The sequence below is a fragment of the Primulina huaijiensis genome, chromosome 18, assembly GCF_012295235.1.
Source record: "Primulina huaijiensis isolate GDHJ02 chromosome 18, ASM1229523v2, whole genome shotgun sequence".
Lineage (NCBI taxonomy): Eukaryota > Viridiplantae > Streptophyta > Magnoliopsida > Lamiales > Gesneriaceae > Primulina > Primulina huaijiensis.
Window position 1 is genome coordinate 5,941,355 of NC_133323.1, and position 19,563 is coordinate 5,960,917.

The following is a 19,563-nucleotide window of genomic DNA, read 5'->3' on the forward strand; positions in this document are numbered from 1 at the left end:
CGTTTGGACGGTGTCTAGATGTTTTTTTAACTTAAATATCTAATTTTTTTTTTGTTCATCTTCATAATTCTTCAATATTTCCTCTATATCAGATTCAAACTCAAAATCAATGACATATGTATTCTCTTTATCCGAAACAAATTGATTTAAAAAATATTCCGAACACATTAAAAATCAATAAATAAATTATAAATTACATTATACATCAACTATCATTCTATGCGGGTGATTTTTTTAATGTCAAAAGACATCATCTTTATAAAAATTAAGACGATGAGTAACCACTCAGTACTTAATTTGACGTTTTTAGAACACTGTATCTCAATCTAAATATATATCAAACATGACTAATTTTTTTTTTTTTTTTATTGATGTACACATGAGTCCATCAAAAACTAGTTCGTTACAATTTTTCGTCCTTTTCTTCTAGTTTATTTTCCTAGAGCCACCCATCGTAAATTTTTATCAAGAGAATATGTTACCATTTCAATAACCTAATAAAAAGTATTGGATCAAAATGGATTTTACTCTATATTAAAATTATCACTATCTCAAAACCTAACTCACAATTACTTTACAACATCCTAATATAATACAATTTTTTTTAAGATTTCAAATCACGTCACAAACTAACGAAAATTAGATAATCCGATACAAGATTCTTACATATTATAAGTGTAATGGAAAATGCCATTTAATTGGGTTATTTTGCAAAATCATCATTTCACCTTTCTAAACTTTTATAACGAAAAGTTAATTTAATCAGTGGACTTAAATAATTAATTACTAAACTTTGTTTGCCATATATTCCTGCACAATTGAAGAAAACGATTTCTCTCTCTTTCCTAATTTTCAAGTCACACAGCTTTCTCTTGAGTGATAGATTATGATATCTGTGCTCCTCTCTTATAGGGAGAGAGAGGACCGTTTCACATAAATCGGATAACAAATGACACGTTCTATCAACGTGTGTTAGTAGTATAAAACCACTTTGACCAATTCAACTTCCAGTGAGTTGAAAAGAAGATTCTAGAATGTCTTTATTATTCATTTAATAATAAGCATTATCTATTAAATCATAAATTAGATATTAAAATATTAATTAAATATCTAATAATAATGTGGCACGTGGACAACAAAACTAACATTCTCCCACTTGGCCCATGTGATAGAACTAATTATTATGGTTTAAATAAATAACAACTTAATGATTAAAGCATAAACATAAAGATATTTATTTATTGATCACATCGTAACATCATAAAATAAGTATACATTAATATGAGTCATGGCGGTTCTACATCATTAATTCGACATAGTTCCTTCCATGTACCACAATATTAATGTTTCCTTAATATGACTCATAAACGAAAAATTAACAACGGTCCACATTAATGTCTTTGTTAAGACTAAATCAGTCAACTTCATACACATACTACAATATATTAAAGAGCTCACATTGAGATGTCAAATAAATGAAATTCATTAGAATTTTTTATAATGTTCATTCGTTCGACATGTTCAATAAATGTCTTGGGAGGTAACCCTTTTGTCAACGGATCCGCAATCATGAGATTTGTACTAATATGCTCAATTGACACCTTTTGTTTTTGAACTTCTTCTTTAACGGCAAGATATTTTAATTCCATGTGCTTTGCACCTTTAGAATACTTGTCGTTTCTTGAAAAGAAGACTGCTGCAGAATTATCACAATAAATTTTCAGCGGCCTGGCAATACTGTCGACTATTCCAAGTCCTGAAATAAAGTTTCGCAGCCAATTCCCTTGAATTGTGGCTTCAAAACATGCCACAAATTCAGCTTCCATAGTGGATGTTGCAATTACAGACTGTTTCACACTTTTCCATGAGATTGCTCCTCCAGCTAAAAGAAAAAAATAGCCAGATGTAGACTTTCTTGTATCAACACATCCGGCAAAATCTGAATCTGAATATCCAATCACTTCTAGATGATCGGATCTTCGATAAGTAAGCATATGATCTTTTGTTCCTCGCAAGTAGCTCAACACTTTCTTTATTGCTTTCCAGTGTTCTAAACCTGGATTACTCTGAAAACGACCAAGCATTCCACCAGCAAAACTGATGTCTGGCCTCGTACAAGTTTGTGCATACATCAAGCTCCCAACAATGGATGCATAAGGAATGTCATTCATTTGTTTGCGTTCCAATTCATTCTTTGGAAATTGCATAAGACCAAATTTATCTCCTTTCTGAATTGGAACTATACTTGATGAGCATTTCTCCATCTTAAATCTCTCCAGAACTTTGTTAATGTATGCTTTTTGAGACAACCCTAGCATTTCTTGTGATCTATCTCGAAATATTTCAATTCCAGTCACATAGGTTGCTTCACCCATATTTTTCATTTCAAATTTCTTAGAGAGAAATTTCTTGGTTTCATGTAATAAACCAAGATCATTCGTTGCAAGCAAGATATCATCAACATATAAAATAAGAAAAATAAACTTGTTCCCACTGATTTTCAGATATATACACCGATCAACAGCGTTTTCCTTAAATCCAAAAGAAGTGATGGTATCATTGAACTTAAAATACCATTGGCGAGAAGCTTGTTTAAGTCCGTATATTGATTTCTTAAGTTTACACACCATGTGTTCCTTTCCATCTTTGGAAAAACCTTCAGGTTGATCCATATAAACTTCTTCCTCCAAATTCTCATTTAAAAAGGCAGTTTTCACATCCATTTGGTGAAGCTCTAAGTCATAATGAGCCACCAAAGCCATTATAATTCTAAATGAATCTTTCTTAGAGACAGGTGAAAAGGTCTCTTTGTAGTCAATACCAATTTTCTGAGTGAATCCTTTGGCGACAAGTCTGGCCTTGTATCTTTCAATATTTCCATTAGAGTCGTATTTGGTCTTAAAAACCCATTTACATCCGACTTTCTTACGACCTTCTGGTAATTCAACAAGATCCCAGACTTCACTACGAGCCATTGATTCCAACTCTTCTTTCATGGCATCTAACCATTTATTAGAATTAGTGCCCTTTATGGCTTGTGAAAAAGAAACTGGATCATCATCGATTCCTATATCGAATTCATGTTCTTGAAGATAAACCACATAATCATCAGAAATAGCAGGCCTTTTTTGTCTTTCAGACCTTCTTAATGCCATTTCATGTGTTTCATCCACGACAGGTTCATTGATAATGATTTCATTTATAGGAGTTTGATCATTTACATGTCCTTGCAAGTTGTTTACGGGTTCAACAACTGTAGGAACAATAACATGAGAAAAAGTCTTAGGTAAATGAATATCTACCCTTACTTCTTCAATGTCCACTTTACGTGGCTCTTTACTCCCACTAATGTCATCATTTTCAATAAACCAAGCATTTCTAGATTCAACAATTCTTGTACTATGGTTAGGACAATAAAATTTATATCCTTTCGATTTTTCTGGATAACCAATGAAAAAACCACTGATTGTTCTTGCATCCAGTTTCTTTTCATGTGGATTATAAATTCTTATTTCTGCTGGGCAAACCCAAACATGCAGGTGCCTTAAACTAGGTTTCCTACTAGTCCATAACTCAAAAGGAGTTTTAGGAACTGCCTTACTAGGAACCCTATTCAATAAATACGCAGTAGTTTTTAACGCATGCATCCACAAGGACATGGACAATGATGATTTACTCATCATACTCCTAACCATTTCTAATAAAGTACGGTTACGCCTTTCTGCTACACCGTTTTGTTGTGGTGTACACAGCATAGTGTATTGAGCACAAATGCCATGTTTCTCAAGGAATTTAGCAAACGGACCTAGACATTGTCCTGATTCATCATATTTTCCATAATACTCACCACCTCTATCAGATCGAACAATTTTCACTTTTCTATCTAATTGTCTTTCAACCTCATTTATAAATACCTCTAAGGCATTTACTGACTGAGATTTTTCATGTAATAGATAGACATAACCATAACGTGAAAATTCGTCAATAAAGGTGATAAAATATTTTTCCTTTCCTCTAGATGAAATATCAAAAGGCCCACAAATATCGGTGTGTATTATTTCAAGGAGTTGTGTGCTTCTTGTGGCTCCTTTCTTTGTGTGTTTTGTTTGTTTTCCTTTAATACAATCCACACAAATGCCAAGATCGGTAAAATCCAAATCTGGTAGGATTTCATTCTTTATCAATCTCTCTAATCTTTCTTTGGAGATATGCCCCAAACATTTATGCCACAAGTTAGCAGACCTTTCATTTACTAAACCACGTTTAGTTCCAATATTATGATGCAAGGTTAAAAGAGTCTCAGCAAAGAGATTATCAAGCCTAAATTTATATAAGCCATCACTGATAATACCAGAACCAATGAAAAGATTTTGTTTGAACAAACTGAAACATCCATTTCCAAATTTAGAACAATAACCAACATAATCAAGTCTTTACAAGGAAACTAAATTGCGAGAAACAGTAGGTACATAAAGAGTTTCAAACAAATCTAAATGATGCCCAGTATCTAGAATTAAACGATAGGTTCCAATGGCTTCAACGGGAGCTTTGACTCGATTTCCCATATAAACATACTTTTCATTTGGATTTGTGATTCGGGTCGTAAGGAATCCCTGCATCGAATTTGAAACATGAGCGGTACGCCATAATCAAGCCACCATGTGTTATTAGGAACTTCAACTAAATTTGATTCAAAACATACGAAAGCATGAAACATACCTTTCTTTTCGAACCACGCCTTACGTTTCAGGCAATATTTCTGAAAGTGTCCTTGTTTTCCACAAAAGCGACACTTAAAATTGTTGTGTTCCTTTTCCTGGATTTGGGCAGATGACTCATTCACCTTATGTAGTCTTTGTTTGCCCTTTTCATGATTTTTTTCCAGCTTTCTTTCTAGCTCCTTGATTGGTTACGAAGTGAATAGAATGAGTTCCTTGATTCATACGTCTTGTTTCCTCCTGAACTAGCATAATGTGAAGTTCATTCACATTCCATTTGTCTTTCATGGTGTTATAGTTCATTTGGAATGGACCATACTTAGATGGTAATGAGTTTATGATAAACTGAACCAGGAAATTCTCATCCACATTCATCCCCAAGGACTTAAGTCTTGCTGCAATGTTCCTCATTTCAATAACATGCTCATGCATGGTACGAGAACCATCAAACTTCATAGTGGTTAAAGTAGCCATTAACATCCCAGCAAGAGACTTATCAGCAGTTTGGGAACGTTCTACGACAAATTTCATAAATTCCTTAGCAATGTCAGTATGAGGAAGAGCAGACTTGATGTTGTTTGTCACACTCATTCGCATAAGCATTAAGCTCAGTCTATTTGATCTTTCCCAAGCTTCAAGAATGATCTTTTCATCATCACTACTAACATCAGTAATAGCAGCAGGTTTCTCAACTTGAAGTGACAAATCAAGACCCAAAACACCAAGGTGAAATTGGATTTGTTCGCACCAATCAGAGAAGTTGAGACCATTAAACATGGAAATAGATGAAGCATGCGATTGAAGTGAAACATGAACAGATACTGCAAGAATAATATAATGATCATGTGTTAAATGCTTTGAATACAACGTAATTACAGATTCAGTACCGATAAATATTAATTTATAATTTTATATTAATGTTCACCTTTGGGTAATACAACAATATATAAACATTATGATGCTTAATAGTTTACTGTAATTTGGTAATCAAGATATTTAAAGAAAATTATTTTGTTATCTTTGGATATACAAAATATCTAGCATAATATGTTAATTACCACATTTTATATTCATAAATTATAAGAACAAATTATCAACCTTTGGGTGATCCGTAAATGCCTTATAGTTATGAATTTTTAATTACCTGCAACTCTAGTTTTATTTCCAAGCATCACATACTTACAGGTAATTAAAGTTTGATTATATAATTTAGAACTTATTAACTTTATGGTAAGATCACTTTAGTGATTAACAAACCAACATGAAATAAATTCAAATTATATAACTTGAGCAACGTCCAAGTATGCATGAAAAGGTCTTGATTTGCCATCATATTTTCAGTAATATAGACAACATAAACAATTGGCAGCAAATATATTTAACAAATATATATAATCATTAACACAAAGGTGATTATCTTTGCAGCGGAATATAATCTCATTTGAATTCTGAGTTCATGAATTATAATATAAACGAATGGAAAATCATGAGTTCTTAAACCTTGGTCTGATACCACATGTAAAATCTAACATGATTCATGACAAATTATAATTCAAACACATACAATTTGACATATATATATAGATCTTAGAACTTCATAATAATCGCATTCCATTAGTTACAAAAATAATTAATTACTAACCTTTGTTTGCCATAGATTCCTTCTGCTGCACAATTGAAGAAAACGATTTCTCTCTCTTTCCTAATTTTCAAGTCACCGAGCTTTCTCTTGAGTGATAGATTATGATATATGTGCTCCTCTCTTATAGGAAGAGAGAGGACCGTTTCACATAAATCGGATAAAAAATGGCACGTTCTATCAACGTGTATTAGTAGTATAAAACCACTTTGACTAATTCAACTTCCGAGTTGAAAGGAAGGTCCTAGAATATCTTTATTATTCATTTAATAATAAGCATTATCTATTAAACCATAAATTATATATTAAAATATTAATTAAATATCTAATAATAAGTGGGCCACAGAACTAACATTTGAATGATATTTTCCCACCACGCAGGCCCATCCAACTCCTTTTGTACCGCAGCTTTTTTGAGATTAAACTTTTGCAAAGAATCAGCCACGTTTTGGGAATTCAAAGGCCTATTTTGTTGCTAAAGGGATGAGGCATAAAATTTCGTAATGGTTGGATTCATTTTGGCAGTAACACTCGAAGGTCATTTTTCTAACTATTAACAAGCCAGTAACTTCAGAATACAAATACATTTCCAAAAACGAAAAAAAAAGAAAAGAAGAACTAGCTAAAACTTAACTTGAATCGAATAACAGAGCGGATAGATTGAGAGAATTGAGAGATTAACAAAAATAGAAAGGAATTACGCGAGATTCACCTCAGTGACGAAGTTGAGCACGATTCCTGAAAACAAACAAGGGAAATTAATTCAATAACATTTTCGTGCAAATTGAAGAATTGGATTCTAGAATATGGTTACTTACCTTCGGCGCTATCCGATTTAGGAGCCATTCGAGATTTCGGAGAGAAGGAAATGTTCGTCTGTGAGAAAGTTGCTGCTGCAAATTTTTTTATTTCGAAGCAACGAGGTGGGGTTCCCGCCAATCTTATGAAGCTGGCGTACTGGATTCAAACGCGACATTTAAAGTGTAGAAGTCGCATCCTACAATGACAATTTTAGTAAAAATTGCAAACAATTTGAGGGTTACAAACTGTACGATTTCCTTAAACAATGGCGTGCCACATGGGTTACGTTTATTGATAAATGTTTTTTTTAATATATTATATTGATAATTTCAACAAAATCATACTTGCAAAAGACAAAAATCAATAAAATGAAGATTTTGATTGAAGTTTATTTTATTAAATTACAATATTAGGGATGCAATCAAATTATTAAACAAAATAAATTTAATTATTAACATTAATAATGTCATTAAATATTATAATTATATTTTTTTTTATAATTCAAGTGATTTAGTTTATTTTCAATACTACAATGTAATAACCACCATGCTCTTATAGTACGTTATTATACGATCTTCCTAAAATATAGTATATAAATGACTAAATTGTTTATTTTTTTAAATTTTCTCAAACACAACAATGAATTTGTTATTATAGATTTCAAAACATCAGTTTCAAATCCATCGATCCAAATACAACATAAACAATACTACAATTTTTTTCTTCAAAATGTTCATTTCTAGCTAGGATTAATTGTAGCAAGTATTTTAGTAGTATGTATTTCCCTATAAACAAAACAATTGGCACCCCAAATATATATCATAAAACTCCACCGTATCGTCCACGCCAAAACTAGACAAATCTTGAAAACTAAAATCCATTCCAAAATTATGGTCCAACTTTACTCACTGGTAACTAAAATTCTACGCTACCCTGGCCATTATTTTGAATTAGATAAATAGTCACAATTGTAGTTTAAGTAGCTCCTACGGGCACTAGATTTTCAACTGGTTTTTGCCACAAATTTTGATAGGAAAAAAGAAGAAAAAGAAGATGTGCTTTAATTTGCCATACACTCTCAAGAAGGGGAAATTTGTGGTAATAAGAAAAGGGGATGATGAAGAAAAGGAAGAAATAGGGTTATTGGTAAGGGAAATTGAGAAATGGAACAAGAAAAGGGACGAAGTTTCAAAAGAAGATGACCATGCTTTACCTCCATACACTCCCTCCAATCTTATATCTTAATCCCATTTTTTTTTCTTTTTTTTTTTGGTTATATTTTCTATTTATGGTCTCTTCTAGTTTGAATGTATCGTGTCTTGTTTGGTCATCGCAATGAAATCTGCTTTTGTTCTCTATACCAATTAGCTCGTGCAATTTCATGAATTTGAACTCGAACTTGGATTCATGTATGCCATGTCTAGTTCAATTATTGACACTTGATCTTGAGTTTCTTTCTGGAAGTAGGACGAATCTTAAGCACTTGGAGCTCATGAAAGTGACAAAAAATTTGTCATTTTAAATATTATTTCATTATAGCTACAAAATATTTTTAAGATTTTTTTTTTTAAAAAAAATAGTGAGATTGGTTCCATAAAAATCAAACTTCCAAGTCCATTCGGCTCATGATAACTAGAACTATATCTCGCTAATAATAAAATGCCTACAAGTTATTGATCCATTCTACTCACTTTACATCCCAATGAAATGTGAATTCAAGAAATTAAATCATGCATATTTTTTATTCCATCAATCATATATAGGACTTGTTTTCAACATATATTTCGGATTGCGAAACAATCGAATGGAGGTCTTCATATTTCGTTTTCCATCGTGTAAATACATCATTTGATGTTACATAAATCCTCAGAAGGGATGATATCTAAGCATCGAGATAAGTATTTTCCAATGTAATAATTCAATGAAATTACATGCGGAAATTTAATCCCGGCACCACAAAACCAAAGTCCGAAGGCATTTGCCAACTAAATTATTAAAGCAATCTCGAAACTTTCTGTGTCTCACATAATCTGTATACTGTAAATTTTGCAAACCGGATTAAGCAGAGACAGCAACAGGCTTAAGGGAGATGAGAGCACCCCTGATTCTCTCAACGGCTGCCTGCAAAGTCGGAAGGGATTCTGCATAGGAGATGCGTATGCAGCTGTCATCTCCAAAAGCATCACCCGGCACAAGAGCGACCTATAAACAACGAAATAAATAAAAAAAGTCAGATTAAGTAGCATTTTCTCAGGGCTTCCAGGTGCGTATTTTGAAGTCCACTTTCAACTTAAAATACATGGAATCTTACTCGAGCCTTGTCGAGTAAGTATCGACATAGGGACTCCGAACCAGTGACTGTGCCAAAGTTATCAATCGTCGAGCCATAGTAAAAACTGAAATCAAGGAAAAGATAGAACGCACCCTACAAGAAGACACCAAAAATATCAAAATCATCTTTCAAAATAATCAAAATCAACGTCAGCCGCATAGGACAAAGATTTGTCAGCAAATGACCACAAGGAGTATGCAAAGCAATATACTTCAGTCGTACAAGTTGAGCTTTTACCTGAGGTTCCGAAATTTTCACACCCTCCATTGCTCCAAAGCTCTGGACTAGAAAGTCTCTCCTCTCTCGGAATGCTATAACCATAGTTGCGACTGCTTCTCCACCTGCAAAGCCCATTCTTAAAGCAGCAACGGCTGCTTTTTGAGATATACTGCTGGCACCTGAAGTTGACTGTAGAATGAAACTAAATTAAACTTAATTGCTTAGGAAGAACAAACAAATATAAACTTGATGTCTGATAGCTGGCAGAGCATGCATCATAAAATGGACGAGACAAAGACGTGTCATAGCGCATGTTAACAGATGTGTGCACACCAAACTTCGGACCTAAAATAAAAAGTACCTGGCTTTGAATCTTGCCACATGCAGCAACAAAGTGTTTGGGACCAGCAAGATACCCGAGTCTCCAACCTGTCATGGCAAAAGCCTGCAATTAACATAACAATTTAATCAGAGACTTTTAAAGATGTATTGATTGTGATTGCAACATTATTGATGACTAAATAGAACATAACAATGCCAAGAAGAAGAAATATCAACATCATCCAGGGCAGGGCCTTTCAGAAAACTAGTTACCTTTGAAAAACCATTTACAGTCAAAGTTCTGTCCCACATGCATGGCAAAGATGCAAAGCTCGTGTGAGTTGCTGGGGCATAGATAATATGTTCGTAAATTTCATCAGACAGCACCTGGGGCAAAATAGAAACAATAAATAACAAGTCAAAACTGGCTAACAAAGCTGGTTTAATATAACTTGAATGCCAGTAACTGCTTATTAAAATGGTAGATAAGAAAACCCACCAGTAGTCTTGGGTGCTTGGCTACAATCTTTGCAATCTCTTCAAGTAATTGACGGGGGTAAACAGAGCCCGTTGGATTCGAAGGAGAGCAAAGAATCAACAACCTTGACTTCTCACTTAGTTTAGATTCGAGAAGTTTTGGATCTAAAAGAAAATTGGAGGATAAGGATGTAGGAAGAATCACAGGGGTCGCGTCAGCCAACCTTGCCATTTCTGGGTAGCTTACCCAAAATGGAGCTGGAACCAATACCTGCATAGGTAATGCTTGTTAGGGAAGTGACCTAGTTTAAAAACCATGAGCATTTAAGACTTCAAGGCAGGATTTTCCATGTTAATTGAAAAACATCAAAGGTTATATCCATGAAATATGGTTTCATCCGGCATCCAAATGAATGAGACCTATCTTTGCGTACTTGTATTTCCTGTATTCAATTCTCTTATTTGCTCAAACGCAAACTCCAATGCTATGTGTCCTTCTCCCATTACCAAACAACCAAACCAGATACCCCAAATAACAAAACAAAAAAAATCACAAGGATGCCATCCGGTTCCTGATTCCACGCTTGCTTGAACTGAAACAAGGAAGCCAAACTATGGACAAAAAGTTTTCTTAGAAACCAAATGACATATTTTAAAATTAGAGTTTGGTATTGTTAAGATCACAACATATCTTAATTATAATTCAATTGTGACTTTGTTATAGGAAAGATTCGCTACCATATGCATCCTACATATAAGGAGTTTGTGGTGTATCTCAAAATAAGATAATTTATTAAGAAAGTCAGCCTTCATGACAATGTATTTCAAGAAATAACAAATAGTTATTTGATTCTCTATTTACTAATTTTGCTCTCATATTTCGTAGTTTAACTCATAGCGATCCCAAACCGTGCTTTCATGAGTTTTTGTTCACATTAAAGAATTGACTAAATATTTGTGATTCTCGAGTGCTTGCGGTTGTTGTCGATAGGTGTATCAGAACAACTTAGAGTTTTTTTTGTGTGTCCAAGTTTACATGGCTAAAATTCAACATAAACGTAGATCCACAGATTTGGTGCCATACCTATCCCATTAAGATCTATTACCAAGGTCAACATTATTTACCCACACAGAAAGGACTTGTTACATCTATCTTTTGTTTCTTGAGTGCACACGAAAAATAAAGAAAATAAACTCTTGAAAGAATTAGTGCAGCGCAAACCAAATTTAGACACCATTCTTGATGCGAAAAAGAAAGAAAAAACAAATTTTTTTTTAAGTTAAAGCAGTTCATATCAAAGAAATTTTAATGGAATTTTTTTCAATCGATCATAATTCAGGGAAGAAAGAAACTAATAACCGGTCTTTGATATGATACAATAAATACTAGAAAAAAAATTCAACCACAATCTCTAAGCTGGCAGATTCTTATTCCAAAGTAAGAAATATATTAACCAGATAGCCATTACTGCGCCAGATACAATTGCTAGAAGTATAGGGAAAAATAACCAGCTGCTTAGAGAGTTGAGATATACCTCATCTCCAGGGGAACAAACTGCAAGAACTGCCTGAAGAATGCTCTGTTTTGCTCCATTACTCACCAAAATCTGATCAGGTGTGTAAGATATCCCATTCTCCTCTGCCGTGGAAGAAATTATTTTATCCAGAAAAAATAAATTAACGTAGTAAGTATCAAATAAATACCTTTTAACTTGTGACAAATGGCTGTCCTGAGCTCCACGGTTCCCGCATTGGGGGTATACCTAGTGTACCCTTCACGAATTGCTTTAATTCCAACCTAAATTTGTAGGAAGATCACGGACAGTAAAACATGTGGCAATGCTTGTTATAACAAAAACTAGAATAGCCATAATTTCAAGCCAAAAGAAAAGATTTTCTTTCGAGCATTCAAGGAAATCACCTCAGCTATAATCGCTGGAGTATCAAAGTCAGGTTCACCTGCTGCTAATCGAATAACAGGCACACCTGCTTGTGCCAGTGCAGTTGCCTGATCTGTGATAGCCACTGTCTTAGAAGGCTTTACAGAATTTACTCTAGGGCTTAAAGAGATGTCAAGTTCCATCGTGTCTGAATCGATATCTGTTCTCACAACTGCACTAATCTTATGCAATCGTAAATCTTCTGTAGTTCGGAGTGATCTACCCAAAAATACAGATTAAGTTTATTGATAACCAGGGTAAAAACCAGTAAACGGATGACAACAAATCAAGTATTTCATGAGTTGGTAGTATTTCAAGATTTTGACAATTACCACCGGGTTCATGCGATGGCACAGGAAAGTTGATAAAAACAAAGCTGGAGAAAAAAAAATTACTTTCAAGCCAGACACTTGAATAATGCTTCTGCTTTCTAATTAGTCTACGCATTAACGCGGAATTGGATTCATCTGGAAATTCGTTATGAGCCCAAGCAACTTACCAAGCATCTATCCACCAAATCACATCACGAAAAAGCAAATGAGACGTGTACACTGAGGAGGGGAACTCCAAAATTCGATCATCATACATTCTAGAACATGTGTTAACAGTAACTAACATTCAACGAACACATTAACTAACCAATTATCATCAATTCCCAATTCAAAATCCTAGAAAAATTCATAAACTAACAACAAAAATACAAAATTTATTCCAAAAAATGACAAAATCAATTAATACCTCTGGAAAAAAGAACAGAAATAGCCCAGAAAGGAAATAAAACAAAAAAATGGAGAAAACAAAAAAAAAGGAGCTTACTTGAAAGATAAACTCTGAAATTGAGAAGAAAAGGAGAGAGATTTGGAGCTCTGAGAATCCAAATGAAGTTTATTCGTGAAAACAGCGATTGAAGAGGACTGCCTGCAGTAAGAAGACACAACGGCCATTAAACCGGTGTGTTTGTTTGAATCTTGATCTCTCGATGGTTAAATATGGGAATAAATATATACAGAAAACGAGCGGGGGTTGGTGGGTGTGGTAGTTGAAACTGGAGGCTGCGAACTGCGAAGGAGAATGGTGAAAAAGGAGTTGGTGCTATTATTATTTAATAATTGAGTTCGTGAAATTCGAGATTGTCCAATTAATTTTATAAATTTCGATATAGTTAGAAAATTTTTCATAAAAAAGCAAATGTCTATCAACTATTCGTCTTTCTAAATCTTGAACACATGAATTGACTAAGGTGCATGTTGTCATGACTCGACAGTTTCGAAGCCCAATACACAAGGAATTTGGCAAAAGAAGCTGTCGCGCAGGTTCATCGTCATCCAAAACATTATTATTGAGTATTCTAACACTCGCTTGAAGGCAAGATATTGTTCTAAAGAAGTTGAGAAAGACTTTGAAGGATACACATCTATGCAAAAGGACCTTGAAAGATCTAAGCAAGTCATGAAGGTTGCATATTCATGAGGAAATGCCTAGAACATTGTAGACATTACTTGAAAATTCTAGGTCCATGTGAAAGGATCTAGAATATCGTGGAAAAAGTAGGGTCTTGAAGTCTCGAGGATAATCTAGAAAGATGCGAAAACTTAGAGAAAGATCTAAACTATTCTACAATACTCTTGTATTGTGTAATGTATAAATGTGTATGAATTTCTAGTTCACTCAATTGTAGAGTAATGTAGAGTGTTCTAGATGTTAGAAGATCTAGAAAGGCTAGGGAACTTGTACATATAGAAGTGTAGGAGCTTAATTGTACAAGTCATCAATTCAAAAACTCAAATAATTGTTCATTCACTCAACAAGTATGTATTTTCTCTCTCTACAAATTCTCAACTCACTTGTGCTTTTTTTTTTTTTTTTTTTTTTTTTTATATATTTAATTACCCAAGATCATTCTTAACACTTATTTTCTAATACTCGCAAGGGCGGAGTCAAGGGACAAATGTTGCTCGTGTACTTAGAAGGGTTGATTTTATGACAAGTGATATTAGAGCCTCATTTGAGGCTGGGTTATCATCAAAGTTGATCATGGCCGGGCAAGATGATGCTTAAGTGGAGAGGGGGGAGAAAGGTACGGAGAATGATCCTGTCCAGGCAGGCGGAAGAGGGAACAAAGCAAGAATCGAGAGGCGAGTTCTTGGGAGATGGTTGTTGCGGAATTTAGGAAATGAATTGTGCGAGCCGAACATACCATGGAGATGATGGAGGGTCGCATTCTTGGAGGGCTTGAATCAAAGAAGGAGGAGTTGAGTGACCCACCTTTCAAAACACTACTGTTGTGAAGGATGAACACATTGCCCGATTGGATGAGGCCATACAAGCGATGAGGGCTAGAATCGAGGTGATGCAAAGAGATATAGAGGTGTTCAAGCAGGCATTGGCTAGCAGGGCTAGCATTAGTAGGGGAGTCTCAAGGGTCGATATCCCAAACCCAAGGGAGTCAATGGCAAAAAAGATGCTAAAGAGGTAGAAAATTTATAGTCGCAAATGAAGCTATATTTCAAAGGTCTCAACTTGGAGTATGAGACAACTAAGGTATGCACTATCAGTCTCTATCTTTCAGACACTGTTATGCTATGGTGGCATAGGAAGCATGCCAAAGAAGGATATAAGGGACATATTAATCATGGCAAGAGGCATGATCATGTGCACAAGTGATAAACCAAGCTATCAAGGGGATCGCTTGGGCAAGTGACATGAGAAACTAAGTAACGGGATGAACCGATGGACTTGGCACAAATAGCAGAAAAATTTCGACGATGATGAAGTAAAAAAGTGAAAACAAAATATCTTAGTCGAGAACAAACAAGTGGATTACTCTTTGGGATGAAGAGTTCATGTGCCAAGACAAGGGATGGGCAAGTTGGTGGAACCATGGGAAGCAAACCACGCAAATCAAAGGCCACGTGGGAAGTGGAAGACTTGCAGCGTTCCTATGACCCAGTACTATTCCAATGCGACAAGGGCGTCACCATATTAGGTCTGGGAGAATGTCACGGCCTGACAGTTTTTACACGCAAAACGCAAGGAATTTGGCAAATAAAGTTGTCACAGAGGCTTAGTGGCATGCAGAACCTTCTAGAGTACTCTAGCATTCCCTTGAAAGCAAGAGAATATTCTAGAGAAGTTGAGAAGGAACTTTAAGGATCTAAGTCCATGCGAAAGGACCTTGAAGGATCTAGACAAGTCGTGAAAGTTCCAAGTTCATGCGGAAGAATCTAGAGCAATGTGGACAATTATTGAATATTCTAGGTTCATGTGAAAGGATCTAGAATGTTGTGAAAAAATTTGAGTCTAGAAACCTCCAGGACAATCTAGAAGATGTTGAGACTTGGAAAAAGGTCTAGACTATTCTAGAATACTCTTGTATTGTGTAACAAGCAAATGTGTGATAATTTCTAGTATACTCAATTGTAGAGTAGCGTAGATTGTTATAGATTTGAGAATGATATGGAAAGACTAAAGAACTTGTATATATATAGCGTAGAAACTCATTTGTAATAACCAATTCATGAACTCAACCAATTATTTCTTCACTCAACCAAGTTTGTAAGTTTTCTCTCTATAATTTTCCAACTTACTTGTGTTTGTTTATATACTTAACCACCAAATATCATTCATTCATTCTTCAAGCTACTTTGGTAGTACTCGCAAGGGCGAAGTCGAGAGGCAAAGGAAACACGTGTACTTAGAATGGCTAAATCTATGACAATGTGCTCAAGATTTGAAAACATTTGAAATTCATAGATAATTTTTTTATTGAAGTTTTTAACAATATCATAATTTCATTGGAATAATTTATGCAATTAATCCTATTTTATTATTTATTTTTAAAAAAAATTAATTAAAATAAGTAAATGACTTGTTTTTAGCAAATCTTCTAAAATTGATGAGTTTGAGTATAAGTTTTTAGCATATATGTTCTGTTCTATATCTATATTTTTATATTATCTTACTATTTTATCATCTTATTTGTTTATGGCTCATGGGGTTGTTTATGCCATTTTCTATGTTAGCTTAGGAGAGTCATTAAGTACATTTGTTTATGACTCATGTTTATGACATTTTCTATGTTAGCTTAGAAAGATAATCTATTTATTTTATCTATAAATATACGAGTTTGATTTGTGAGCTACTATTTTGTCCTCTTATTTTTTTTATGGCCCGTGTGTTGTTTATGTCATTTTCTATGTTATGTTAGAAAGGTCATTAAGTATTCTTATTTATGACTCATGGGGTTGTTTATGTGATTTTCAATGTTAGCTTAGAATGGTCATTTATAGTATAATTAATCTATGTTTATACTATTTATATTTTTCTATCTATCTACAAATATATGAGTTTGATTTGTGAGATTATTATTTTTACATTTTATTTGTTTATAACTCGTGTGTTTGTTTGTGTTATTTTCTATGTTAGCTTAAAAGGGTCATTAAGTATACTTGTTTATGGCTCATGGGTAGGGCTCACGATAGGTCGGGTTTGCATATAATTTCATATCTTCCGTCCATATTCTCATTTATTATATACATCCTCATCTGCATCTTATCCTCATCGGGTATTTAATTTCATATTTATCTTCGTCCATATACCCATTGGAGGATTTGATATTCATACCCTACCCAAATATCATACTACCACATATAATTGTATTTTCTCAAATTTGAATTATTTCAAGTCATTCATGCATATTTACTAAATTGTCTAGGGAACAATAAAAAAAAGATTAAAATATAAAAAGTATCTAATTAAAAATAATAGAAAAATGATAAAATATTAAAAAAAAAGTTATCACAACTTCATTATCCTACAAAAATAACATCAAATCTATACTGATAATTTTCTTTGTTTTATCCACTAATATCATTAAAAAAAAAACATATTAAAATTAACATCATTGTCAAAAAATCATAATTCAACCAAAACATATTAAACATATATCAGTTCTAACTTAAACATATATAGACATCATCATTCAAAATGCAAACTAGATTAGTTTCAGATATGGACTAATCATAGATTTCTACATCATTTGACATTATAGTTGTCACGCCCCGAAACTCGAGATTGACACCGGCGTTGTTTAACAATCACACGACCGATAACAACAAGCCTTTGTAGCACAGTATACACCAAACCAGTTTATAATTCATAATATAAACGTAACAAAAACTGTCTTTACATTAACGAAATCCAAACGAAATAGTAATTAATGCGGAAGCGTCTTACAATTCATTAAATCGTAAAATTCGAAATAAAATCTATTACTAATCTTGCGAATCACCAGCCCCAAAATTGTTCAGACTCCTCATCCTCAACCTGTTCTTCGGACTTATCTGGGAGGGGAGAGTAAGGGGGATGAATATTTTGGGAAATACTCAGCAAGTGGGAGGATATCGAATACAACATGAAAATTTTACAACATTTTCGAAAATAACATATACATACCACATGCTTTTCATAATCGTAACATCATATCATAACATAATAACACTGCGATTTTTCACCTTTAACGGTTTACTGACGTCAGTCCCTAAGTTTTAATCATCTAAGGGGGCGAGGCCATAAAACGATTCTATCCCACCGTGAAGGGCCATATGTTAGAATTCCACCCATTTTCAGGGAATCCTCACAGTGTCAACTCATAAAAAAAACGTACCAAAATTTCATAAAAAACGTATAGACGGGAGACGGAGGTCGACCGAATTTTTAAAACAAAACCGAAATTTCATATGCATAAAACCGAAATTTAAATTTTTAAAACAAGCCCACTTACAGTATAATTGATGCTAAAAAAACCGTGGTGGCTCGGCTTCGGGAATGGATCGTTTCTTGCTCTACACTCGGCGGCACTTCGGCTTCGATTTTTAGGCTAACTTTGGGACGATTTTTGGACAGAGTTTCGGCTATGTAGAAGTTGCTGAATTTCGAAAATATGCAGCAAGGGATTTTCGACAATTAGTGTAGGAATGCTAGGCTTTGATGTGGTATTTATAGGAGAGGAGAAGGGGGTTAATTATGGCACTCAAATCATGCCTAAAATTGGCCTAAATCTCTCATTATTTGACTCTAATTTCCTTGCCATTGTTGCTGATTTATCTTCCAATTTCGTGGGATTTTAATCCTTGATTTCCACCCTAATATTTTCGAAAATATGGTGGCTAATTGAGGGGATTTGCTTCCAATTTTTCTTGTAGGTTCCTATATATTCATGCATCAAAATATTTAGGCATAAATCTTAGTAGGGATTTTCGAAAATATGTATTATTTATGCCTTAGTCTTCTAGGTCTAGTATATTACCTTCCCATCTTTGCAATATATTCCCCAAATTTCGAATTTATGCATGATATGCATGACTTAATGACTTGATCTTGTATTTTCAATTTATTCTCATATAAAATATTCTCCACTAGGTAAATCCTATACAAAAACAGCTCTTAAATTTCCTTATACATGATTAATTAAGAATGTTGATTAACCAAAAATATTCGGTCCTCACAATAGTGTTTATTGTGATATCATCTTTGCACACAATTGATTGGCCGACTGATGGGCTAAAGGAGCTCGATAGGTTTTCGACTGTCTTGCCAGAGCATCCTAGCATTTCATTCTTATCCTCGTCAACAATTTAGACTGATCTTCCCATCTATATCTAACAATCGTCCTCCCCTCACCTACACTTTACGCTCCACATTCCTCAAAATTTCTCAAGTTCTTCCGACCTCGGCACTTTTACTCATTCCCTGCTCAACCTCTCTTCCTCTCAAGTTCCCGACCTGACTTTTTAATGGCTTATAACTCTACCTATTCTGCCTCTGGTGCAAATGTCCGCGACCTTAGCCAAGTGGAATCTGTCGAACAAAGCTCGGACCATCATAGGCAGCCCGAGTACCCTGTCCTCGGAATCCTCCTGCCGCCCGCACGAATTTCCTAGGCCCCTCTTCTGCCTGCCGTAAGGGTATGGCTAAAAATCATCCCACATTTCGCAATGCCACCCCTGGCATTACACCCATGTCTCCAAATCAAACAAACTTCTTTTGCTCTCAAGCTCAAACAGTGTGCATAGTAAAAAAGAAAAAAAAAAAAAAAGACATCAAAGTGGTTCATAC

At 34.3% G+C, this 19,563-nt stretch overlaps 3 protein-coding genes across 3 annotated transcripts in view; 1 reads left to right on the forward strand and 2 right to left on the reverse strand.

Moving 5' to 3' along the window:
- The window catches only part of LOC140963830 (large ribosomal subunit protein eL30-like), an 81,628-nt gene that overhangs the window by 15,849 nt on the left and 46,216 nt on the right, over positions 1 to 19,563 (forward strand). The window lies entirely within an intron of this gene.
- LOC140964653 (uncharacterized) lies at positions 4,869 to 6,373 on the reverse strand. The gene is made up of 2 exons (XM_073424520.1): positions 6,361 to 6,373; positions 4,869 to 5,539 (listed from the first exon to the last, which is right to left on the reverse strand). Exons 1-2 carry the CDS (start codon positions 6,371 to 6,373, stop codon positions 4,869 to 4,871), a joined length of 684 nt encoding a protein of 227 aa, XP_073280621.1.
- LOC140964742 (bifunctional aspartate aminotransferase and glutamate/aspartate-prephenate aminotransferase) lies at positions 8,925 to 13,526 on the reverse strand. Its single transcript, XM_073424649.1, has 10 exons — positions 13,264 to 13,526; positions 12,429 to 12,666; positions 12,212 to 12,305; positions 12,043 to 12,146; positions 10,530 to 10,778; positions 10,304 to 10,417; positions 10,071 to 10,154; positions 9,728 to 9,898; positions 9,470 to 9,583; positions 8,925 to 9,360 (listed from the first exon to the last, which is right to left on the reverse strand). Exons 1-10 carry the CDS (start codon positions 13,389 to 13,391, stop codon positions 9,217 to 9,219), a joined length of 1,440 nt encoding a protein of 479 aa, XP_073280750.1. The 5' UTR covers positions 13,392 to 13,526; the 3' UTR covers positions 8,925 to 9,216.